The 27,835-nt window shown below is 34.2% G+C and overlaps 1 protein-coding gene and 1 long non-coding RNA gene across 6 annotated transcripts in view; one reads left to right on the top strand and one right to left on the bottom strand.

Annotated features, from left to right (window-relative positions):
* nt5c2l1 (5'-nucleotidase, cytosolic II, like 1) overlaps positions 1-23,583 on the top strand; it is a 53,618-nt gene extending 30,035 nt beyond the window's left edge. Inside the window, exons 2-18 of one of the 5 annotated variants that reach the window (NM_001004549.2) lie at positions 2,912-2,985; positions 3,074-3,191; positions 5,591-5,686; positions 7,643-7,734; positions 7,817-7,874; positions 10,157-10,250; positions 14,282-14,335; positions 16,651-16,734; positions 16,866-16,907; positions 16,995-17,096; positions 18,928-18,994; positions 19,090-19,260; positions 20,200-20,251; positions 20,823-20,883; positions 21,149-21,325; positions 22,613-22,696; positions 23,003-23,583. In NM_001004549.2, the coding sequence (NP_001004549.1) occupies positions 2,912-2,985; positions 3,074-3,191; positions 5,591-5,686; positions 7,643-7,734; positions 7,817-7,874; positions 10,157-10,250; positions 14,282-14,335; positions 16,651-16,734; positions 16,866-16,907; positions 16,995-17,096; positions 18,928-18,994; positions 19,090-19,260; positions 20,200-20,251; positions 20,823-20,883; positions 21,149-21,325; positions 22,613-22,696; positions 23,003-23,095 (1,519 nt within the window). In that variant the 3' untranslated portion in view covers positions 23,096-23,583. Of the gene's footprint in view, positions 1-2,911; positions 2,986-3,073; positions 3,192-5,590; positions 5,687-7,642; positions 7,735-7,816; positions 7,875-10,156; positions 10,251-14,281; positions 14,336-16,650; positions 16,735-16,865; positions 17,097-18,927; positions 18,995-19,089; positions 19,261-20,199; positions 20,252-20,822; positions 20,884-21,148; positions 21,326-22,612; positions 22,697-23,002 lie in introns of all 5 variants that reach the window. The other 4 variants (XM_068223773.1, XM_073913801.1, XM_073913800.1 and 1 more) reach the window with 4 other exon arrangements.
* On the bottom strand, positions 15,564-19,235 carry LOC137496576 (uncharacterized). Its single transcript, XR_011017015.2, has 2 exons — positions 18,905-19,235; positions 15,564-17,130 (listed from the first exon to the last, which is right to left on the bottom strand). It is a non-coding gene; the product is annotated as an uncharacterized lncRNA (long non-coding RNA).
* Positions 23,584-27,835: the final 4,252 nt, after the last annotated feature.

Below are 27,835 nucleotides of genomic sequence, written 5' to 3'. Positions count from 1 at the left end.
ACAGTAACTTGTCTAATTACCCTAACCTGCCTATTAACCTAATTAACCTAGTAAAGCCTTAAATGTCACATTAAGCTGTAAAGAAGTATCTTGAAAAACATCTAGTCAAATATTATTTACTGTCATCATTGCAAAGAAAAAATAGATCAGTTATTAGAAATGAATTATTAAAACTATTATGTTTAGAAATTAGTAGAAAAAACCTGCTATCCGTTACACAGAAATTGGGGGAAAAAAATAAACGGGGGCTATTAATTCAGCACGGCTAATAATTTTGACTTCAACTGTCTGTATTTATGTATGTATGTATGTGTGTGTATACACATATATATACATACAAACACACACACACACACACACACACACACACACACACACACACACACACACACACACACACACACACACACACACACATATACATATATATATATATATATATATATATATATATATATATATATATATATATATATATATATATATATATAATATTTTGTCAAATATAAACAACAACACTAATGTTGAGTTAATTTTTCTTATTAAATTTAAATGACATTATAGCTGCTGGATTTGTCCACATTTGACCCAACATTGGCAAAATACAAATCAGCATTTTTTTAGAGTATATTTTGGTTATTTCTATGTATTTTATGTATGATTTAATGTTATTAACTAAGTATATAAATAAAGTAAAATAAGAACTATATTGAGACGTAACCCGAGAAATACATTTACAATCTACAATTTACAAGAAATACATCTTTAATTAAACACGGTGAGTCATTTATGAATTATCAAACACAATGGGTTAACTATTTGGATTATGATTGTTTGTGGATTTTTGTAGTGATCTATGATTTTTTTTACATAACTAACTTGATTGTATAAATAAGAATTAATCTATTGATAACATTTTCTCATTTACTCCTAATAATAAAACATGCTGGGATGACGTTGTAAACCAACGTTGAGTCAAATATGGACAAACCCAACCACTGGATTAAATCTTTTAATGACATTTACATTATAATTTTTAACCCAACAGTGTTTTTAGTGTATACAGTATATATATATATATATATATATATATATATATATATATATATGTGTGTTTTATTTTATTTATTTTTTGGTTTAATGATATATTAATGTATAACTACACAAGTAATTTCAGAGTGATATAACATTAAATGAGTAGTTTATAAGGTTTATTTAGTTTTATTGATTGATTGATTCATTTGAATGTGCCTGTTTGTTTGCTTGCACTCTTATCTATTAAAAGATAACAGGCTGATTGTTTCTGTTCTCTCTGAATAGTTTGAATAGTTATTCATAGATGAAAAGTCACTTAGTTATTATAGATAATTAACAGCTTTCCATAATCATTAAGGTTTTAGTACACAGATGTAAAGGGGAAATTAAAATGACACTTGTGTCATTATTTAGTCATGTCATTCCAAAGCAATATGTTAAATTAGTAAATAATGCCAAAAATAGATGTAGATGTATGAAAAACTACAATGCAAACATCTGACTAGTTAATGGCAGATAATTACAATCATATGAAACATCACACCAGTTCTTATGGGGATAGTTCACCCAAAAGTCAAAATTTTGTCAAAATTAATTCACCCTTAACTTGTTTTAAACCTTTATGAGTTTATTTAGTCTGATAAACACAAAATAAAATATTTTAAAGAAACATGTACCCATTGTTTTTCCTGCTATGGAAGTCAGTGGTCACATGTTTTCAGGTTTTTTCATATATATTCTTTACTGTTAATCAGAAAAAAAAAATGTATAAAGCTTTGGAAGAGTAAACAGTGAGTACATTTTTTGGGTTTACTATCCTAGATTTGATCATGTTGCATTATCTTACTATTTTTAGTTTGCTTAATCAGTACATTACACCCTAAATAAAAAAAAAAAAAAACATTACTGCGTTGCATAGAAATATTGGCAGGCAGAAAGAGTGCCAGTGGTATTCACGCAGCAGTGACATCACACCAGCTGGACTGATGTCATACTGTATGCCAGAGACCTGATAAGAACAGACCTAAACTGGGCTGACCTGATATAGGAGCGTCCGAAAAGCGATGCACATTTCAATACAAACTGCATGAAAATGATTGCTTTTTGGCGGTAAAACATGTTCTTGCAGCTCAGCTGATAGTGCAAAGTCACAAACATCACTGAAGTAACCTAATTAGTTGTTATCAGGGATTAACACTAATCAAGTTTGAGTACAAATCTGAGTTGACGAGGAAGAAATTTATAAGACTGTTCACACCAAGAATGAGCTCCAGTGATAAATATTTATATAACATTGTAAATCATAATTAAATTAAATTAGGGGCTATATGGTTTGCAACAATTATAAAAATGCACAGGCAGAGCTGTAATTCTTTATGGTAAAATCACTTTCGAAAAGTTTTGAAGGTTTATATTGAGAGAAGTGAGTGACAGTCAGTTAGGATGTTTAGTATGCATGTTTAACATTGATAATTAAGCCGTTTTTAATTGCTGGTATGAAGTAACTTTAATAACAATAATTATATACATAAAAATATTATCATGAAATACTTTAAAAATATAGTTCAGTAGTATTAGTGCCATTTTTAATTTCTTTAATTTAAATAACTAAATAAACCAAATAAATACAATTTGATTGTAATGATTATGATGATAATTTTAATCTGCTAGTTTATTTTATATTTATTATATAAAATGATGCACATACAGCTTTGTGGCTGGTAATATTTAATTATGTCTCGTCGATTTTCTTAAGTCACTAACCATTGGCAAGTGGCTAAAAATCTTTTTTCCCCAGAGTATCAGATAAAAGCGTGTCAAATCGATCACACTCATCAAACAGAAAGACAATAACCTCTCCTGTCTTTCCCTTCAGGGTGTTTGTGAACCGGAGTCTGACGCTTGAAAACATCAAGTGCTATGGCTTCGACATGGATTACACTCTGGCAGGTGAGGCCGTTGTCAGTGCCTTCGGGACGGGTTGTCAGAGTGTGTGTGTGAAGTGCTTGGCTCTCATCAGCTCTTCTCTTTTCCGCAGTTTATAAATCTCCAGAGTATGAGAGTCTGGGCTTTGAGCTGCTCAGGGACAGGCTTGTGTCCATTGGATATCCGCACGAGCTTCTGGGATATACATACGACTCTACTTTCCCCACACGGTAAGTGTTACTCCTATAATGGAACTGGATTTGGCTATTTTTGGTGTACAGTGAGCTCATGGTAAAGGCTTTTGAGGGCTTCTGTGTGTGGCATTGATGTATTCACTGTTTACATGCACACGTATCATTCATGTTTTGGTCAAGTGTGCTAGAGTTGATGTTGCCCCTCACTTTATTGTCATTTATTGGAAACTGTGCTTCATAAAGAGGAAGAAAATTAACCATTTTAAAGAGACTGCAATGAATTCCTAAATGTGGTTTAACAGTTTTTATATTTTTTGTACTGAATTATTTGTACTTGTAACATTATTAAAATATTTTTGAATATACCTGTAACATTTATAGAACAACTTAATGCCTTTGGGACGTTAGTTGTTCTTGATGAATGTTCTCTTATTGAAAAACTTTCTTAGAAGATTCATTTGATGTGAATGGAAAGTTCTAATAACATTAAATATTGTTTTGAGAAAATTAATATGACATGAGACTGAAACATCATGAACATGTTTTGAATACCGTTATTATAACTAAATAATAATATGTTAAAGGTTAAAGGTGCAGTAAATGATCTGCCAAAATGCCGGTTCAAATAATATCTTTGAAACACAGTCCCACTCCTGTCGTTTAAAGCCACGCCTCCTGAATTCATCAACCCACACTGTAAAGATGATAGTAGACAATCCACTGGATCATGTAATTTGCCAGTTAGAAAACCTTACAGTAATTTACAATACTACAACTCCCAACAAAAATCAGTATTATTTCTAGCACGTTTCAGTTGTGTAGCAAGCAAAACTTAAGAGTCATAATGTGTGCACTTAATGTCATGATGTGCAATATTTCATGCAAGGATCGCTGGCGTCACTCTCTCTCTCTACTGCATGCTTAGTGATTGGCCAATAGGGTGCAGGAATCAAATTTATTACTAAGCCATACTTGCATGCTATTTCAGACTGAATATACATTATCGATGCTGTAAAAGGTGCCTTATGAAACTGAAAATAGTCACATCAATCTTTCGCCGGTAGATTTCAGTTGTTTTACAACACTTTTGTGCATATAATGCATTTGTAACACAATAAAATCTACATAAGCTTTGCATGACTAAAATAGTTTTCAAACAGAACATTACCTGTCTAAAAGAAATACTTCAGCCATGGTGTCTTCCTTCCTCCAGTGTGCAAAAGTAACTCAAATATTGGTTCAGGATTTTAAAAAGTTTAGATTCAGCATTCGTTTTTACCAGTTACACACTCACTCACTCACTCTCTCTCTCTCTCTCTCTCTCTCTCTCTCTCTCTCTCTCTCTCTCTCGTATACAAGTGAACGTGCATGCATGCACAAATGGCGTATTCGCATGAACAGCTGTGCAGATGTAAAAATCTACATTTGTTGACAGGCAGTTTGGGCTACTTATCAGAACTATGGGAATTATCGGTCAAAAAAATTTTAATTAGACAAACATTTTTAGTCCTATGCCTCACCCAGAATATAAAAAAACGTATAAACATATTTAGATCATTTACTTTAATCATTACTTTCGGAGTGTGAAGAGACTTTTAACCAGCACAACAAAAAATGTTTATGAAGACAATCACCTACTGCACCTTTAATGCATCGCCAAAAAAACACATTCTACGAACATTCAAAATTAATATTATATAACTTAATGGGAATGTATAGGTTAGGTTAAGGTTAGTTAGGTTTTTAGGACCTAAAATTGGTTGCTGCAGGAAGTTTTTGAAGCATATTTGATACTACAAAAGCAATCAGATGTAATGTTTTTTAACAGCCTATTGAAGCTCAAAAGGGTTCACACCATTCACACCTGCATTTTGTTTTGAAAGTAGATTAACAAAAACAAATCTTAAATAGTTCACCCAAAAATGAGAATTACCACATTATTTACTCTCCATCGTGCTGTTTTACACCTTTGAGTTTCTCTCTTTTGTTAAGAATGCTGGCACCCATTGACTTCCATAGTAGGAAAAAAAGACTCTTTGGAATTCAATGAGCACCATCAAACATCATTCTTCATTATTGGGTGAACTGTCCCTTTAATACCAGGTGTAAAAAAAAGACCACATCACTTCATTTCTATTCTGGACATCTGTAGTCCTACTGTAAATCCCTCATGAGAGACTGTGTCTGTAACCATACAAAAAGAAATGTCCTGTCATTATATGGGCCTCGAGAGTCTCATAAACCAGAAGTTCACCACAGGTCATTATTAATACAGTCTGAATATCAAACACAGACCGTTAGACTCACTGCTCAGTGATACAGCAGGGGGAAATATAAATATAGACTCTTGTTTTAGCTCCTCAGAGGGCCATATTTTAATGCTCTCAGACTTTCATTCTCTCTAACGTTCTCTTGCTTTCTCCATTTCTCCTCAGAGGTCTGGTCTATGACACCACATACGGTAACCTGTTGAAAATAGACTCCAATGGAAACATTCTGGTCTGCACTCACGGCTTCGAGTACCTGAGAGGGTGAGTGAAGATTCATTGTGGTGCCAGTCAATGGTGTATTGAGGCAGAGTTTGCTTGCAAATGCCCTTTCCTCTGACAACAGAAGAATCCAGCAAAGTACAAAATGCTGTGTGAGGCTGAAATGATAAAGAGAGGCAGGTTGAAAGCCAATAAACCCAACATGAAGGAATGACAGAGTTGAGAACAGTTAAATATAGATGAAGAAACACACAGGCTCTTCAGCTGAAAATTCAAGAAGATTTTAGCTGAAACTGGTTCTTTGTGAGTCATAACTTGTCAATCAAAGGCAACTGGCACTTTGTGGGTGTGTTTTGGACCAAGGTCGCAGGCCGAGTGCCTTAGTCCCCCCCACCAGTGCTAATATACAGCCATGCCGCAATGCTAAAAGTGTCGTATTGCATTTATACAATAGTTCGACCACATAATTGTTTGTAAAACAAAATCAAACACGGAGAGTCTCAAAAATCTTTTTGTAGGAAAAGCTACTTTCTTTTGCTGTTAATACTCATCTGCAGCTGGCGTCAGAACAGCAGAAACCATTGCTAACTCAATGTCTAAAGTGAGGATAAAACCGGTAACTTTTGCTCACATTTTTAGATTATAAGGCTGAACAGCATGAAATGCAATCAAACACTGCCAGTTTCTGTGGGATAAAGACAGCACTACAAAATACAAACCCGAGAAATCGAGTAGAATGCCACTTATTTCATTTTATAATGATTTGCTTAACTGTAGTTTGAAACTTTCATTGAGAAAACGCTGTTTGTCTCCCTCTAAGGACTCATTGTGTGGGCTCTGTCGCCATCTTGTGGTGGAACGTCAACCATCACTTTCTTTGGTCTGCTCAGACAGGTTGATGGCAGCCGATGCTCTGTTCTCTGAAAATATAAACAGCCACTATCCTCATATATAAACTGCATGGTTGCAATTAAAACAACTACATTCCTGCCTAAAAAAAGCCCCAAAAGTATATTATGATAATGTTGCCGAATATCGGCAATATTTGTCAGACTGTAATGTCCTCCTCTGCTTGTCGCTATCAGCCTATCAGATTCAAGAACCAGACAGCAAATCAACATATTAGAATGATTTCTGAAAGATCAAGTGACTCAGATGACTGGAGTAATCATGGTGAATTTTTTTTTAATCAGAATTAAAAATACTTAGTTTGTATTTATGTAGAAAAATGTTATTGGCCAATGTTTTCAATTATAAAAAATAAAACTTTGGTAAGCTTGGAAGACTTACTTTTGAAAAAATGTGTTTCTTCATTTTACACAACCAACTACTTTCTCTATTTCATTTTTAAAAAATAATTTGAAAAATAGCATTAAAAAAGGTTCAGCCCTTATTACATTTCTGTGTTAAATTGAGCACTCAATTATCTGACAGATGATGTAATAAATTTGTAGTGGTTTATTTATATGCCAGACCTGGCACCAGTACCGTATATTTGTTTAGTTAACGCTACTGTATATTGTTGATTTCCTTGTATTGAAGACCAAAGAAAGAGTTTTTGGCAAGGACAAGTGTAAACACTGACCTCTGAATATTTCAGGAGTTATTAGAGTTATGAATGGTGTTTTATCAGGCGCCACCTCCACACGGGGTACTGTGAGCCTGGATTTATTTAGCAGGGGGATCAGTTGTTTGAGGCTGCTGGTTGTTAGCGATTTCTCCCAGTGACACTGACTGCTGTGACATATTAACTGGACAATTCACTCACCGACTGTTATTGTTTACAAGATTTTCCATGTGTGTAATATACAGTGCCCTCCACTAATACTGGCACCCCTTGCTAAATATGAACAAAAAAGTCTTTTATTTTTAACCTTTTGATCATTTGCTCAAAATGTAGAACCATCGCTAACTCTAATTCAGGAACAAAATGATCAAAAACAATGAAGTATATTTGTCTGCTGGTCTTCTCCTAAAAGTGTGTGTGTGTGTCTGCAGTGAACAGGTGGATGAGTATTATCCAAACAAGTTCATCCAGAGAGACGACACTGACCGATTTTACGTCCTCAATACACTCTTCAACCTCTCAGGTACAATAACAGTGACACATTTACATGGTCATCTGATGGATGATCATTCTGTAACATGTATGTGTTCTGATTCTTTTCTCAGAGACCTATCTTTACGCCTGCCTGGTTGACTTCTACACCAAAAGCACCAGATACAAGAAGTGAGCAAAGTATTTTATATACGGTTCCCCCAAAACCTACTTATAAAGCTACACTATATGAAAGCATGAATTATTAAAGTAAAATGGTAATTTATGTAAAATTCTAAAATAATATCTGATTAACCTCATAAACCTTGATGTGAAATTATTGCATAAAGTGTTTTTATTTATTGAACAAATAACCTTTTTCTTTAAATCTAAACATTATACATTTGACAAACTGTTTATTATATACACTGTAAAATATATCTGTTAATTAACAGTTTCTGTATTTTGTGATTCACATGTTTCCATTCATTTATAGTTGCGAATTGCATTATGGGACACTGATCTTTGTCCTGTCGACATTTGTTGAAAATTCAACACTACAGTTTACCAAAGTGACTTTTATTGACATTTTAGTAGTTTGAAATAATATAAAGCCCAGCTGTCGATTAATTCATTTGTTTTGTAATAGTTAAATATTATAATTATATTTTTATTCCTTTCATTGTGTGTTTATTGATTGATGGAGTCTTTGGTTCATAATTTATGTACCTATATTTAATTTAAAAGTCTCACCTGTTGTTGACACAAGTGGTTGTATAAGAAATTATTTAACAAAAAAAAAGTCTGTAAAATGTCCTCTCAGTTCATTACAAGGTTTGTGTACCATAATAACATACAACCCAGACAATATTTCACTTTAAACTATTCAAAATGTTAATAAAAGTCACTTTTTTGAACTTTTCAAGGTTAAAACTTGAACTTTTTACAATGTATTATATTTCAGTTGCTGATAAATATATTGCCAGAAATATTGTAATGTAAATCAGTCTGCTATTTCTAATAGTACGCCAGACTGCTTAGCTTAATATACATAGTTTTTACACTATCTTACACACCATCTTCCAAAAATGTCATCAAAAGAAGAAATATTGTAAATTATGTAAAACATCAAACATGATGTAATACAATAACATTTGAGATGTGAGCAAATGTGTGTTCTTCAAAAGCGTTCATCAAATATATTGATAATCAAGCAAACCTAAACAGCTTGAGTCTAGTGAATGGTAATCTAGAAATAGCACTAACAATATATAAATTATATTTAGATGAACACTACCGCTCAAAAGTTTGGGGTCAGTTTTTACTTTTTATCATTCATTTTATGGGTGACGCAGTAGGTAGTGCTGTCACCTCACAGCAAGAAAGTCACTGTTTCGAGCCTCGGCTGTGTCAGTTGGCATTTCTGTGTGGAGTTTGCATGTTCTCCCTGCCTTTGCGTGGGTTTCCTCCGGGTGCTCCGGTTTCCCCCACAGTCCAAAGACATGCGGTACAGGTAAACTGGGTAGGCTAAATTGTCTGTAGTGTATGAGTACATGTGAATGAGTGTGTATGAATGTTTCCCAGAGATGGGTTGCAGCTGGAAGGGCATCCACTGCGTAAAAACATGTGCTGGATAAGTTGGCGGTTCATTCCACTGTGGCGACCCCGGATAAATAAAAGGTATTAAGCCCAAAAAAAATAAAAATGAATGAATGAATATTAATTTTATTTAACAATTTAAATAAAATTATTCTTTTCATTAAGGTGGCATTTATTAAATGTTAAAAAAATAAATAAAATTTAAAGTTAAATTGTTAAATACTTTTTAAATATTTCTTTATTACTTATTGTATGTTTCAAATGATATGATTACTCCAGTCATTGTTGCTTTTATTACTATTACATTAATAGTAAAAATATTAATCATAATAAAAATTGTGATGATGTGACTCTGTAGACTGGAGTAATGAAGCTGAAAAATCATAATTAAAAATCACAGGAATAAATGATTAAATTAAATGATAAACTACTTTTGAGCAGTTATTTTATAGTGCAATAACATTTCACAATTTTACTATTTATACTGTATTTTTGATTAAATAAATGCAGTCTTGGTGAGCAGGAGAAGCTCATTTTAAAACATTTAAAAATCCTACTGACCCCAAACTTTTGACCGGTAGTGTATGAAAGCAAAATGGCGTGTGAATCACAACATGAGCGTTTTATTTTTACTTGCTAAAATGAGTAAAAACTATCACTATGACTGCCTTGTGGGATAGTAAAGTATCCTCTAAGAGGCTACTGTAGGTATGTAATACATTTTTTTAAATCATTTCTTCTGGAAGTTTTAATCATGTTGATAATTTAGACTTCTTAGAAATTTTGGTTAATAGCTTTTAGAACAAAACTCTTGAGTATTTATAACCCTAAAAGATGCCTTATGAGGCCCTCCTCACTGTTTTTCTCTCTTATAGTTGGCCGAAGGGGTTCAAACATGGTGACTTGTTCATGTCACACAGAAGCATGTTTCAGGACGTGAGGGACGCAATGGATCATCTTCACGACACTGTAAATATAACCACCTACACCATTATGTAAACTACCTTATTAATTACACAGTACTATCACAATTCTGACTATAAAGTTCAAGATACACCTATCCGCTTGTTAAGTGTGACGTCACACGAAGCGGCTTCCAGGTCCAAGCACTCTATCAAACTGTAAGAGGAGACTCATCAATTGGTAATAAAAAATGTTTACAAAGCGATGGAATACTTTCGAAAATCTCGATCGCAATATATATATCCATGCCTAATATTTGATGGCCAGAAAATGAATTATTGAAATGATACAAATTTTGGTATTTGTGATGCAGCAAGTCCAGATACATGTGTACACTATGATTTATATAGAATTCACTTTAAAGTGTGTTAGAACTAAAAAGTGGCCATAAACAAACATTTTGTCAATTCAAATGAGTAGCGGCTTGAACCCGGAAACAGTATACATCATGACTTAACAAGTAGATAATGAAAAAGCAGGAAGGATAATGTTTAAATCACTTTCAAAACATCAACAGCCAATCAGAATCAGTCCTTAAATACTTAAGCAAAAGACATTTATTATAAACGGAACATATCATCTGCTCATCATCAACTTACCTCTAACACCTGCATATTTGATGAGAGTCAAAAATGAAGAGTCATTTTACACAGCCAACTCTAATATAACGCTCCTTGAAAGCAAATATAATTTTTATTAATATCACACTTGTAACACTGTGATATAGCTCTCTCTCTCTCTCTCTCTCTCTCTCTCTCTCTCTCTCTCTCTCTCTCTCTCTCTCTCTCTCTCTCTCTCTCTATATATATATATATATATATATATATATATATATATATATATATATATATATATATATATATATATATATATACACATCTGAGATTACCTACAGGGTTATGGATTACTGTGGTTTGTGTGTGCATGCAGATAGTTTGACCTGCTTTACAGCAGATGATGTGACAGATTCATTACAGGGCTTTTTCAATGGAGCAGATTATTACACTTTCCACATAGTATTTATTGTAATACTAGACTTTGATGTTTCACCTGTCACTGTCCCAAAAGTATAAGATGCCATTTATGGGGTTTTTTAATAGCAGATTATCACTAATGTTACATCGGTTTCAATGGAATTATTTGTAATGTTGTTAGCATATTTGAGTAAGAATTTTAGTTTTGTTTCATGCACTGATAAAAATTATATTGAGACAATGAGCATGGACGCTATCAAATAAGGGTTGAGTTTTATTAATTGTTGTAATCCATCACATTAATTCAAGTTCTGATTTAGTCTTTGACTCTGCAATTCGATAATCATCGGAAACCTATGCAAGTCTGATCTGGTTGACAACCACATTCATCATCCAAGCAAAACATCTTTTACCATCCATATTTTAAATTCAGTTTACATGCACACACTATTACAACCCAAAAAAATTAATCTGTTAATTAACTGCTTTTTATTTTATTTTGTGATTTACAAGTGTTTTCTGATAATTCATGATTGTGAATTGCATTATGGGACGTTGAGCTCTGCAGTGTTGACTCTACAGTTTAACAAAGTGACTTTTATGGACATTTAAGTTGTTTCAAATAATATAATGGATAAGAAATAATGTAAAGAGAAATGAAGCTGTAAATAGCAGTTTATTACAAGGTTTTTGAACTTTATTAATATACAACAACAACCCTGACAACATATCACTTTAAACTGTTAAAAAGTCACTTTTTTAAAATTTTCAAGGTGTTGGAGGAAAGATTAAGGTCCCAAAATACAATTCAAATGCTCAAATAAACAGGGCAAAAAAATTAATTACAAATAAATAAATCACAAAATGCAGAAAATTGCTTATTTACAGATATTTTTTTACAATGCGATTAACAATAACTACAAAATAATGATAAAACATGAGCAGCAGCACAGAGAACTACAGCAATACCAAACTATTATAAATTTAAATGAATTAAAACATGCACAGCTTCAAAATATTGCTTTCTCTGACAAAACTAATCTTTAAATATGAACATAAATTTACCAGAAGTAGTCGGATTACTTCGTTTTTTTTTTTTTAACTGACCAAGTGTGGAGATCTTAGAGAATAGTGTTTAAATACTGAACTGAACATTCATTCATTTTCTTATCAGCTTAGTCCCTTTATTAATCCGGGGTCGCCACAGCGGAATAAACCGCCAACTTATCCAGCAAGTTTTTACGTAGCGGATGCCCTTCCAACCGCAACCCATCTCTGGGAAACATCCACACACACACTCATACACTACGGACCATTTAGCCTACCCAATTCACCTGTACTGCATGTCTTTGGACTGTGGGGGAAACCGGAGCACCTGGAGGAAACCCACGCGAACACAGGCAGAAAATGCAAACTTCACACAGAAACGCCAACTGAGCCGAGGTTTGAACCAGCGACCCAGCGACCTTCTTGCTGTGAGGCGACAGCACTACCTACTGCGCCACTGCCTCGCCTTAATACTGAACTTGTTGACAATAATTGTTTAAAAGCTCAGACTGTGAACAAGAGTGTTTAACTCCTGACACTGTGCCATTAACTCCTGATGCTGTGCTGCAGATCTGATCATTAATTCTCTCATCGTAGGGCAGACAAAATTCTGAAGTGGCCCTCAGTGAAAATGGGTTTGTTTGCTGATATTGTATGTTAAGCAAGTTTGCAGTAAACATGATGGTTCCCGTTGTTTGAAACATGTATCGTGATTATTTAATATCCTAAACCGATTTTAAGCGTCAAATACTTGCATTGATTTTTTTTAACCAAATCGTGATGATTTAACCATATCCACTCAACAGTGAAAATATAATGGAAAAACAACTAAAACCATAACAGAACACAGCATTATTTTTTAACCTTCATCATCACTCTGTTCACTAACCACTGCAGCTGATACTGTGAGTAGAAATGTCAATATAAATGCATATAATTAAATAAAAGAGTGTGATTATCAGCTAATGTTCAGAGTCATAGACAACGCCCAGTTGCTATTCTAACCACACCATTGATTATAAAAACTGACTGTTCATCAATGATTCAAAATCTTGTTGACACTTTTTAACACTATGAAATGGCAGAATAATTTATCACAGATACTTGTTTATCAGCACACACCATTAAATCAGGCAACTATTTTAAGTCTCCCTGTAAAAATGCTGTGAAACGGGTGAGCAGATCACAGATGGATGAGCTTAATGTGACTGTGAGCTTGTTTTACTTGACTCTGGTTATTAAATGACCCACTCACAAGAGGCGGGACGGTCCTGTGGTCATTGCTGACCCCTGCAGGGTCATTGTTGCATATTCTCTAGGCAACAATGTCTTTGTATCTGTCCAAATATCTCTAACCTAAATCCAACTATATTATCATACCACGTACAGAGAGATACATATCATCAATTCTCTAATCTCTCAAAGCTCCAGACATTTTGTCTCCTCCATGTGACCAGTCACAAATACAAATGCATCTTCAGTGATTCTATCTCTTTGATAAGCAGATCTTTCACTTTCTCCAAATATGGCCTGAAAAATGTCTCTGACAGCAACAGGACTCAAGGAAAAGTTTAATCAGCTTTACTGCTTCACTTTCGTACATTTAATTTGGGCATGTCTCATATTTTACCCCATTGCTGTAATCTTTATAGTGACCTTCATGTGTCATTTGCATCAGATCACTGCCATTCATAAATCCTCATGGGACAGTAAAGTGTCCTCTAGCATGAGCCTTTTCAGATTCCTGTCAGAAGTAGTTGGTCATCTGGCTTTCCAACCCATGTTTTATGAATATCCTGAATTCAGACATACTGCTCTGATTTATAATACTGACTTGTCACCTTAACTTCACAATATGGAGATAGACATGTTCTGACAGAGATGTTTATTGGTTATAGTTTAATTTCACTATACGAAAGTGTATGTGACAAATAAAGGCCTGATTTGATTTGATTATTCAGGAGTTCGTAACTCCATGAGGCACAGGCTCACTACAGTGTTGTTTTTGTTATTCAGGGGACACTGAAGGAACGGACTCTGAAAAACCTGGACAAGTACGTCATTAAAGATGTAAGTAACAATTATATTTGTTCTCAGATTGCAAAAGAAAAAAATCTGTTTACAATGGCTCTGTGTTTCCATTTTTACTTCACAAATTCAAATGATCTAGTCAGAGCGAATGGCATAATGACTAAAGTGAATGATTCTATGACTCAAATGATCTGATTCACATCATCAGATGATCCATTTGCAAGTCTCCAGTAAATGATTTTACAGATTAAAAGAATTTCAAAATAAGTAGAAAAAAGGTGTTCCACACTGGTGGAACAAAATGAGTCACTAATGCTTTTGGATTTAGGATTATAACTGAATTTAAGTCACAACTGTCTGTTGGCTACTGTTAAAGCCCACATATTAAATTCTTCAGTGGGACATCGCTTCTTTTTAAAGAGCCCCTATTTTGCATTATAAAATGTCCTATTTTGATTTTGGGGTCTTCAACAACAGGCTGATATGCATGCAAGGTCAAAAACACTTTCATTGTCTTATAATATGCTACTATTTTTACCTAATTGTTTTGATGAACTATGACGTCACCTTGTAGGCCAATCAGCTGCTAGCATAAAACTGGTTCCCTCAATAAAATCCCTATATGATTTTCCCATAGGCTTTTCAAAGATTGCAAATAATAAGCTTTGTGTTCAAAGTTCAAACACAGTTCATTATTACACTTACACGTTTTGTCCAACCGGATAATCCTCATACGAAAATACAACTTTTAGCACTTTTGGATCTTAAAATGCAAACGCAAGAATTAAAAAGCCAACATTAGGCTATAAACAGACTACACAGCCCTCCGGGCGCTCGTCTGTGGCATCAGCACCACCCAACTCGCTTTCGGGTTTTTGCATACAAATTGACATCAAAGTTCCTCCACTCTACTATCCCAACGACTCCCATTTGATTCGTTCAGCGATTAATTTGTTCCCAAACCCCTCCTTTGCGCAAAGCTAATCTGCTGTGATTGATCCGATGACCCAGTTTGTTGTGATTGTTCGACTGCATATAGCGAGAGATAGAGAGAAATGCCCACCATGGTTATGAAGTAGCACATAGAGGATGTGAGAGCTCAATGCAGGAGTGCATTAAAACAATGCAGTTAAACACCAGCATATTACTCTACTCTTAACCCTAATCCCAAGCAATAACAACCACACACACTCATTATTAATCCACACAGTGGCAAAAGTTGAACCATGTGAAAATTGACTATAGCGAAGACAAATGGCAGAGGAACGAGAGTTCAGAAACGCATTTAAACAGGTAAAGGAAGAAGCATGCGTCACGTTTTCAACATGGTTTTGGATGCAATATTTAAAAATAGCCCCATACAGATTTAACCTGAGAGATACAGTACAAGCACTGATCTGTAATAGATTGTATTGAAGTGTTTACAAGTTAGAACACACAATCAAATACATATTTAGCAAACTACAGAAAACGAGGCAACAATTTTAATTACACTTACATGTTATGATCTGGAGAAAGAAGAAACTGGTCCATATGAAATGTAACAGTTACTGACAAACTCCCATACATAATTGACTCTGTTGTTTCTTCCTTTAATAGCAAACGGCCGGCGAATCCCACGTTACAGCGTAGGTTATTGTATCAAAAATCTGAAAAATGACAGGAACAAACACAGCACATGGTTGACTTTACTGTGGCGTTGTTGTAAAAATGAACTTCAACCATTTATTCCCCACAGCCCAATCTCCATCAGTCAGTGATCGTCATCTTCGTGTCAGGATCAGTCCAGTAATTCCGCCGCGCTCCGCAAGTGTCTGAAGGGAAAGTCACTTTTACGTTTTACCGGATACGATTCGACATATTTGGTAATGCGTCATGTCGACGCGTTTAGACAAAAGATTCGAACCCAACACAATTCATTTATTCAACTCACAACTATTTTGTTAAAAAATCAATAGTTTTAAACACGGCGCACTTTCAGATTTAAACCTTAGCTGGATGTTTTCATTCACTTAGTGTTGTGTTACACACTGCATGGAAGATTATTTTCAAATAGCCATAATAGGGGCCTCTTTAATCATTAGGACATTTGAGTCATCATTAATTATCAGAATGGTTCTCAGTGTATGAAAAGTTTGGGCAAGAAAATTCTGCATTTTCTTGCTAAATAAATGATCAGTAAATACATTTTGCTTTTAATACTGGAGTAATCAGCATTTCTACTTTGACTGGAGACATTATGCTTCATGGAGAAGTTATGGAGACGTCAATTTGTTTTTACTTCATCCATTGCTGCTGATATAATAGATTTGAATGTCCCAAACACTCCTTCACCTGCATTTGCTCTGGTTTAGCCTCGTATTCCTGTGTTACTGAGCCGCATCAAAGAGGTCGCTAAAGTGTTCCTGGCCACCAACAGCGACTTCAATTACACCGAGGTAAGAAGAGACCGCCAGACCTCCAGAAATTATTTAAACCACCATCCGACAGCCTGCAGATCGTTGCACACTGTCATTAATATTCATAATTCACTTCTAATCACACTGCATCCCATCTTTTCTCAAATTAGGCTATCATGAAATACTTACTGGATGCGGCGACAAGCTCTAAGGTGAGAAACATGGACGGACAGAACAGAAGTCTTGCTTGTGAGCATTTTTTGATTGCTTTGAAAGATATTAATACTGTTGTGTTCCAGGGCATGAAAAAGTCATGGCGCTCTTACTTTGACCTGGTGGTTGTGGATACGAGGAAGCCCTTGTTCTTCGCTGGAGGGACAGTTTTACGCCAAGTGGACACAGTGAGTTTCTGCCGTCAGCGAGGAGTGAAGTGTGCTGGACAAAAAAAATATACACAGGTCAGAGATGCAGAAGAGCATGTGGTCAAGCATCAAACAAATGAACAAAAAACATTCAGAATAGTAATAGGTTTGCATATTTAGATCATTAATCATTTGTTGACATTGAACGTCTCTATTTAAGGATCATATTGTAGCCCAAAATACAAATTATTTGTCATTTGAAATCTTTATCTTTGTCAACAACCTTTTTAACAATTATGTTTTAGTCGATTTGTCAAGTTTTTAACCATTAACATTAAACCTATATATTTTCTTTGGCTGATTTTTACTGTTCTTTGGAAATTAACGTTCATAAAGGAATCAAGATAATATGTCACAAAATCAAGATTTCAAGTACATATAGATATGGTATAGTGATATATAGTATAAAAATAATATAATAAACTTGCTTACTCCTAGGGCCTTTTATATCGAAGTTGAAAATTTGCCGCACCATGTTGGTGATTCGTAACATATAGTTTTTGAGGTGGGTCGTTAGCCCAACGTGCAATCCCCAACCTGGAGGACCAGGACATACACGCATACACTACGGACAATTTAGCTTACCCAATTCACCTATAGCGCATGTCTTTGGATTGGGGGGAAACCGGAGCACCCAGAGGAAACCCACACCAACAAAGAGAACATGCAAACTCCACACAGAAATGCCAACTGACCAAGCTGGGGCTTGAACCAGCGACCTTCTTGCTGTGAGGTGACTGTGCCAAGCACTCCGCCACCACGTCACCAAAGTATATATAATTATAAACTAAATAAAATTTACTCGCAAACCTGTTTGAGTTATTTTTTTTCTGCTGAACACAAAGGATATTTAGTTGGAAACCTGTGCAAAATGTTGGAAACCTGTAACCTTTGACTTCCATAGTTGTTTTTTCCTACTATACAAGTCATTGTTTACAGGTTTTTTTTTCAACATTTTAAAAATATCTTCTTTCATGTTCGACAGAATAAAGAAACTCATAGAGCTATTGAACAAATTGAGAATGGGTACATTTAAATTTTGGGGCCTTAACAATCCCAAACCCCATCAAAACTGGTCTTAATATATCATTTTTTTTAATTGTTTTCTTATGGTTCATGACAAAACATTATAAACATATCACAAATGATCACTGGTAGGCCTACTAAATGTAAAGCCAGGGTGTTTGCAGTGCTTACTATGGATAAAAGTACAATATTATAAAGAGAACCTTGTCATTTTATATTGTGTTACAAAACATTATCACAAAAGACCACAAGTCTTCCAACAGTGGGATACATACAGGGACCTCTACTTTGTCCTTAGTATGTAATTTGTAAAATAAAGGTTCATACCAAGCCGTTTTAGTCATTATATTAACGCATTCTTTTAACTCTGGAATTTTTTTTGAGTTTTCCAGTGTTTTAAAATGACTCTTGCATCACTAAAATCCCCACTATGATCACTCTCTTTTAGTAATATTTGGCATCTGTTCCCCGTCTCCTGTCTTAATATTGATTTTATTAATATTTGATTACTGAGCAGGAAATTATCAAATTATTTTATATATTACATATACATATTACATATATATTGTCAGGAGCGAGTGACCTTATTCTGAAAATTCTGCTTTGCATCACTGAAACAAATGACAATACATTTATATTACATTTGATTTGCAGCGAATATATGTAAAATATATAAACATCTTATAGACTTTTGCATGGCAATATATACACATACTGTATATTTTTATTAACGTTAATCACAACGTTAAGACAGTCTGTACTTCTCTTGCCCTTTCTCCTGCAGGACACTGGGAAGTTGCGTATCGGCACGTACACCGGAGACCTCCAGCATGGGACGGTGTATTCTGGAGGTAAAACCCGACATCCCCTTCTTCATCATCATCATCATCCTCCTATTACATGAAGCCACTGTGTTTACTTTATCACTGTTTAACTCATTCCTCAGGATCTTCTGATCTAGTCTGTGACTTGCTGGATGTGAAGGGCAAAGACATCCTCTATGTGGGCGATCACATTTTTGGGGACATCCTGAAGTCCAAGAAGCGACAGGGCTGGAAGACGTTCCTTGTGGTTCCTGAGCTTGTGAAGGAACTGCATGTGTGGGCAGACAAATCCAGTGAGTGTGCTTACATGCACAACATTACCCCATATATCAATAAAGAGATACCCAAAACTGACAATTCTGTCATCATTTACTCATCATCCTCGCTTTCCAATCCAGTTCGACTACTTTTTTTATTCTTGTTGTTGAACATAAAAGAAGATAGTTTGATGAATGTTGAAAACTGATAGTATTTTTTTCTATGGTCAAAGACTACCAGTTTTCCAACGACAAAAAAAGAAACTCAAAGGGGTTTGGAAGAAGGTTGAATATTTGTCGTTATGTAATATTTATGTAGGCATACATTTTAATTAGGAAATGATGTCATGTGAATGTTATAGCCTAACTATAGTTTTCCTTTTTCTGAGTAAGGTCAAAAATGTCATAAACCAACAGTCAAGGCTAGAATTTTGCCCCTTATACTAATTTCATCAGGGATGTAAAAGAATTAACCTGATTTCTGCCGGTTTATCATGTGAATTAAATACACATGCATGAGCACTTCTAGGAAATAAACGCATTCATGGAGCAAATATTTTGCAGCAATTGAAAATCAAATAGACACTTTCTTGAACCATTTTTTAAAAATAAAAATGTGCTTTTATCTCATGTAACTGAAATAGAAATTCTCCATTTTCAGATGACCAAAGGCTAAGCTATGATGCTAACATGTAGAAATGCTTATTTATTGCACATGACAACAGAGATAACAAATGAAATACTGAAGATGTTATGTTTTGAAGTCACTATTAATTTATTAACAAAGTCCTGTTTATGCAGTTCACTTACATTTGTGTATTATTGATTAGCATGAAGCTAACAGGTTATTTCAGCAAGAATGTGAGTTAGCCTGTCAGTTTATTGGTGTGAATGTAAATACACTCAGTTTTGTTAATTGACTAATGTCTTTAAAAAACTTTAGGTTGAAAACACGCTCTCGCTTGTCTGTTATAGGTATGTTTGAGGAGCTGAAACACCTCGACATCTTCCTTGCAGAGTTGTATCAGTAAGTAATAGTCAATTAGTCATTGATCCCAATAGTATCCAGCTGCGGGTGCAATGCATGACATGATCGATAGATGGCGACAGAGAACTTCAAAATCTGCACAGACTTCACATTTGCTTCTTTTGAATGTAATATTTTCAATATCCTGTTGTGCTGTCCTACTGCTGACCTTGTGAGTATTTCTGTCAAAGAGTTTCACCTTAAATTTGACATATTTCTCTAGCATCCTTCTTGTGGACATTTTTTGACCTTTCAGTGTGAACTATATAGCATTTTTGACACATTTTACATATAAAATGAGACCGGCTACACATATAATACAAGGCCTTATTTCACTTTTCTGTTACAAACTAAGTCATTTATTAATGACTATACTAATTCTAAACCACTAAATAAGTACTTTTAATTTAGTGTATCAAAATATGATCAGAACATGCACGCACTGAATAATGTTTTAGTGGTTGTCTTCTGTAAATAAATGAAAACTAAAACTGTACAGTTTAACAACAGTTCATGTACTGTTATGTAATGACTGTTCACTTTGACTGCTCTCTCTTTTTTTACCCATCAGGCATTTGGACAGTGGAAGTCAAGAGTGTCCAGATATCAGTGCGATCCAGACCAGGATAAAGGTGAGAGCAGGATATATTTGATCTACAGCTGTACAAGCCACTGGATAGTCCTCACTTTCTTTGAATTTATGATTTGGATTTATGAGGGTTTGGGTAGAAAGTCGATTTGTACTTGTATGTGCAACATTTAAAAAAAAAAAAAAAAAGACAGTCAAAATAACATTTTCATTTTTCTTAACAAAAGTCCAGTGTATATACAGAGTAACTGAGGATTGTTAGGTATATTTTAATTGATGACATTAATGTTGTATTATTGTTTGTGCAGATGGTGACGTACGGCATGGATCTGTGTTATGGGAAGATGGGCAGTTTGTTGCGCTGTGGCTCTACTAAAACACTGTTCGCCAGTCAGTTACTGCGGTATGCAGACATTTACTCAACCACCTGCCTTAACCTGCTTAACTACCCCTTCAGCTTCCTCTTCAGAGCCCCGCTCGTCCTGGTGAGCTTAATACACACATTTCCACATAATATTTTATTCCATAATATTTTAGAATATGTACTTTTTAGAATATTTTGCTTGATTTACAACATTTGTTATTGATATTGTTATGATCTGTTTAATAAATGTTTTTTAAATACCTGTCACTTGTAACGTGATGGTTCAATTATGATCTATTATAATATATATATATTAATTTAATTATGCTTTATATAATAATATATATAAAATTCCATGCAAATGTCAACCTTGCCATGAAATAAATTATGTTTTTAGCAAAATATAGAAACAGTTTCTCCCTTTTTTGTGTGGGCTTGTATTTTACAGTACTTTAGAAGTACTCTAAAACGTTTCTGTCAGTTTTTTCAAACAATTATATTTGATTTACCGAAGTCACACAAGTGTCAATTTTACATCGGTTACATCCAACCACACTTTTTCATCATAAATGCAAAAATGTCAAATAAAATCAATCATTTTTCTTCTATAGAGAGACGCATTTTATTGTTTTGATTATTGTTTCTTTTGGGTTGTGCAGCTTAATTCACAGAATTTCTACAAAGTATGTTGTATACTGTAAACTTGCATACTTATTTGGTCACATCCATAATACATGTTTATTTTCCTTATTTAAAGTACAAACATGTTTACAGATTGAGATTTTTCTGGTCCCTTAACTCTGTGGGCAGTTGTTTTGGAAAATATAAACAGATGTTTTAATATAATGCTAACATAGATTTTTCTATGAGAATTTATAATCTATTCTCAAAGTTGGGTTGGGAGCTGGGTCTGTTCTACACAAGCTAAAAAAGAAAAGAAAAAGAAAGTCATCAACTTTCACCTTGATATTTTAGTGCAGATGTATACCTAACTGGTGAGCCGTCTGACAAAAAAGTGCCCCTGCTGATTTGATGCCCGTCTGGATATATATATATATATATATATATATATATATATATATATATATATATATATATATATATATATATATATATATATATATATATATATATATATATATGGTTGTGTGTGTGTGTACAAGTTTTAAAAAAATAAATAAATTGTAGAATAAAATCTGGATATTTTGCCATAATTTCATATTATTATAAAGTTGCATATAATATTTTAGTAGTTTTTTTTACCAGTAACTTTATTAATTAATAACAATATACATTTTATATAGTCGTTTTACCGTTTTAAAATAATATAAGATTTTAACTTAAGACCACGGAAAAGATTATAGAAACTGGTGATCTGATGATTTTGATTGGTTGTTTTGTGTGTCAGTTGCCACATGAGGCCGCTGTGGAGACTCAGAATAAAGAGCAGATGGCAGAGCTGTCAGAGCACATGCGCAGAACCAGCCTCAAGGTCTTGTTTACTATCATTCATTCAATCATTTATGTTTTGATGCATATTTTACATATATTACACGATGTTCATAAATGCTTTAAATGGTAGGCTACCATTCTATAATCATGATTTTCTTCTTTCTGAAGTGTTGACCTCAGCACATCTTCAGGTTTCTTTTAATTAACTTACAAAATGACCAAATTAACATTCAACAATTCTATAAGAAAGAATTTTCTGTTGTACCCGGTATATTCACATTGTTGTTAAGACTTTGTAAAAATAAAAAACTATAAATAAATAAATAGAACACTGTTTTCTCCTCAGCAGCGTCAGTGTGAGTGTGAGGATGGAGATTGTGGACAAGATGACAACTGTGCCGCCAGAAACAGCGCTTCCACTTCAACTTCAGACAAATAGACATTTTCAGTTTGTTTACTGCTGTAAATAGGCCTATGATTTTTTTTTAACTTGCATATGTTTTACCTTCACACGTTTCCATTGCTGTGTGTTGCTGTTCCATAGTTCCGCTCGGATATGTTTCCACTTCCGGCAGAAAGTAAACGGAATTAATTTGCCAAGTTTGCGATGTCTTATTGAGTTAACAGCTGTTATTTGTAAAGCAGGTATAAATCAGTATTTAAGCATTTTGTAAAACTTTTGTATTCTGTAGATTTAAATATGATATTCAGCCTTTTGTATGACAGTCACCATTAATGCATGAAAACTGGACAAGAACAATCTGATTTTGAAGTTTCATTAGAAAAGTTCGTTTATATCTCTATTTAACTATTTACATCAATACAGGGGTTGACATGAAGACTATAAAATGTTTCTACTCCTGTGAATGCTTTGTTTACTATTTTTCATAATATTATCGAAATTACGATTAAAGTGTTTATTTTAGACACTGTTGTCGTGTTCATTTCTACAGGTATTTCATGGAGCACAAACTCTTGAATTTAAGACTAATTACATTTTAATTAGCTGTAGGCCTGTATACCGAAAAAATGGACTAAATCAGCAAATCCGCGAAAACATGTAATTAAATCCAAACAATAGAATAAACGATATAATATAGACCTAAATAGATCAAATCTGAACACACGGACATCTTCAGGCAAATCACTGTCTGCATGGCGTCCGTAAAATGGCGGCAGAGGTGAGGTTTTTAAACGGAGAGCTTATTTTGTGCAGTAGGACCATCTGACTATTTTCTGGATTTATATTGGCCTACCTCTGCTGATTGTTTTGGTTCAGTCAGATCTCGCGCTGTTCTTGATTTCCGTTGTGTTGATCATCTCTGGCCTGTTTTCCACAATAAAATACCCTTAATGAGTATGGACAATAATGCTTAGATATCGATTAAATAGCCTGCATTAAATGATCAGCAGGTTGCCCAGATTACTTAAATTAGTGTGCAGTAGCCGCAGCACACGTGCAAGTGTTTCTTTTACATAGGCTACGTCATCATGATCTTCAAGCTTAATTTGCTAAAACTTATTTTAAAAAAGCGTTATTGGAAACGAAGCATTTAGTCCAGATTTCACCAAAGTAAAACAAACATGTGTGGCAGTTTTCACTAAAGTCGGAATGGTTTGTATGTTAATGTTGTGTGTGGGTGGTAGTAGTCAATGTTTAAGTAAACAGGCCTTAACCTTTAACAAAACTATACAAAAAATGTGACCACCCCTCAGGTCCAGAATTTGTCCCATACGCTCATTTGTCCTGTCTTGACTGCTATGCCATCATAAATAGTTAAAATAACCCATCGAAAAAGGCTTTAGGACCAAGCTGAATCCTGGTGTGATTTTATAGTTACCCAGTAAAATTATTTTTCATTGTTAATTATAAGAGTTCTATTTCCAGGTGTGCAAAAAAACATCTGATATAAATAAAGTCACATTTCGCGACTGTATTGTTTTTAAAAAGAGAAAACGCTTGACAAGTTACTTATATTCTACCAATCTTGGGCCTTATTTTTGAAAGAAACCATGACCAATAAAATAAGTGTGAAGCACTTTTACAAGAGAGGCTACAAAAATTGTGAAGCTCTAAATTAATATTAAAATGTTTCAGTTTTTTATAATTCAAATGGCCAAACTCTGACTGAGGAAAGTTGAATGTGCTGACCAGGTTGTAATTTGCTTCATAAATTACACTAGGTTACAGTTTTTCATTTTAAAACTGTTTCCTGATGATGTGTAATACATTTCTATATTAAAAACACATGTTTGTCATATTTCTTTATTCTAAATATTTAGGAAATATTTTGGTACATCAAAAGGTTTGGTGATGACGACAATCCAACAAGCTAATTCAGCTAAAAATAGTGCTTAAAATGTCACCTACATTCAGGTTGAAATCTCATTAAATAGAAAATGAGGTGAATCACTGCAAAAACGTCCACTATTTGAGAAAAAAAAGAACCAACCCTTTCACCAGGCTGGCTACGGGCCTGTCATTAGAACCATAATGTTTTAATTACAAGCTTGTTTTATAAAATCAATGTATCATTTAATCCCGAACTGCATGTTTAGGTAAAACATTTCTTGCAGGAAAATCTTTTACTTATTTGTACTCGCATTATAAGTTGACTGCATTTGTCAAGGTCAAACACACTCAAATACAAACTTTTTTTACACTTGTTCAAACTACTTATTTAAAATGAGCTGAAACAACAGTTCTTGAGATTTCATTGGGACAACTTAAACACAAATTTGTTAAAAGTGTTACGTTAACTTAATGGATTTGTGTTGAGACGACATAAATGAGTTGTGTGGATCTCTGCATTTTTTACACTGCATCTGATATGATGAGCCACACACTAGTTTAAAAAATCTTTTCAAACAGTTTTCTTCACATGACTGCCAATATCTTCAAACTAGCATTTGGCAGCAAACTTATTTGTTTATTTAAAACCACAAGAATTAGGGTTTAATACTGCACAATGTTTTAGGAAACAGGAGTTGCAAAAACAAACAATAAAAAAAGCTAAACAAGATACAATGAAATTCATAAAATTAATTACAAATTTGCTTTAATTTTTGATCCATTTTGAAGCACAACCTTACATTTTTCCCTGCAGTGAGTTTAGTAAAACTACAGCTCTCCAACAGAAGATCAAGTGTTATTGTGAATGTAATTGTTTTCTTGAAAAACATCCTAGTGTGTTAGGCCTGAAGTGTTGCTCCTGCTATTCCTGTGCTAAACCTTTAGTATGGATTGATTGCCCTTTGAAGCTAATTGGGTTCAATGTAACAGACTCAAATTCAAACAAATCCAGCAAACCACATCTGCGTTTGCTTTGAAATTCTTACATCACTGATAACAATGTAGTGTTATAGTTCACATAGGGATAGTTCAAACAAACAAAAAAGTTTTTTTTTTGGACCACAAAAATGAAAGAAACCACAAAATAAAAATCTTCAAACTCTTCCGTGTCAAACACAGTTAAAAGCAACAAGCATTACATTTTTAAAAGTGTTCAAGTATAGGTGAGGTAAAAAAAACAAGCTAGAATTTCCTTATGCACAACAGTGTGTACACTAGTGCTGCGGTTTATTTATACTTGCCCAGAAAAAAAACATTTTAGTAAATATACCTCTTGAATTTGTTGCAACAGAATACATGCTGCTTTTTAGCCATCTGCCATCTTAATAGTCTATTGAGATTTTCAGCTCAGTGAAGAAACGTACAACTGCACACTTTGTAAGGATTTTGAACTTCTAGGCATTGTTCATGTTGCTTCACAGAAATACAATGATTCACAGATGATTCCTTGAATTTACTAAATCTTCTTTAAGTTAAGTGGTTGTAAACAATTCATTTGGGCTGAATTTAAACAATTAAATATAAGTTGAACATTTCTCAATTTAATTTGTTTCTGTAAATTAAACACAAATAAATTATTTGCAACAATTTTGCAGGCATCATTCTTTCAGTATTGGTGAGCTGGTGTTAAATTTGACTGATTTAAGGATTCTCCTCACAGAGCATGCTGCACAACCTATTGTCTAAACGCTGGGGATTTCTTGGCAAGACTCCAACCATGCCCCCTTAAGGGCCATTCACACCTTGCAGCATAATAAAAGTAATAATAAATAACGATAAAGACATCATTCTAAAAATGATCTGAATGTAAACAACAGCAGAGCTGAGAACACAGCTATAATGATAAAGATGTAGAGAAACAATATCAGTGGGATCACTTTCAGAATTCTTTTGTCCAGCTTATGAACAGTAAAACACTGATATCCAGTCAGAATTGATTAAATAATAAAGGGCTCACACAAGGCCTCAGGTATCCATGGTTAGTTTTGGCATCACCTCCTTTGAGAATGCCGAGGCAAAATAGTCAGTGTTGTTTTTATTCCATACACTGTCTGCAATTGCTTAATTGAACGCTTTTTTTAAATTGGTCTGATGCGAGGACATCTGTTAAAGAAGCATAAACCAAAAACAAACAGATCTTTATCATTTGCTGTTGTGGACAAATTTTGTTATATAAAATGTCCATGGTGTGAACTGCCCTTTAAACCACGACAAATGATCCAAAAGCTGCAGCATGTTCTTCGATGAGTCCAAGAGAACCCAGGTCACAGCTTTCTTCTTCTGCCTGTGCTGGACACCATTCGCAGCTCGTATAGAGTTTAAATCATTGATGCCTGCATACAGAACAGCCAGAGGCTCTTCACCCTCCTACTTGCATGTGCTTCCTCAAGTCTACACCCCCTTCAGAAGGCTTCAGTTGGTAAGTAAGCACTGCCTTGTGGTACCATGATTAAAAAAACTCTCAACCACTTTCCAGAACTTTTTCCCTCACTGTTCCTCACTGGTGGAACAATTTTTCCAATTTCATACAGACAGCCGTTTCATTGGTAACATTCTAACAGCAGCTAAAAACATATCTATTCGAGCTATGCGAGAACTTTACTACAACCTATAGATAAAAATGAATTGAATGGCTCATTGCCTCCCTACCCTACTTTTTAGCTCTCATGTTCCTGTTTGACTTTCTTTTTTAATAAACACACAAAAAAAATATTGTGAAGACTGTTGGAAACTCATAACCATTGACATCTATGGTATTTGTTTCTCCTACAATAGAAGTCAGTTGTTAGGATATCAGATTTCTTCAAAATATCTTTATTAGTGGTT

This window comes from Danio rerio, chromosome 10 (genome assembly GCF_049306965.1).
Source record: "Danio rerio strain Tuebingen ecotype United States chromosome 10, GRCz12tu, whole genome shotgun sequence".
NCBI classification, from domain to species: Eukaryota; Metazoa; Chordata; class Actinopteri; order Cypriniformes; family Danionidae; genus Danio; species Danio rerio.
Note: the sequence above shows the minus strand (reverse complement) of the source record. Positions and strands in the feature narration are given on the sequence as shown.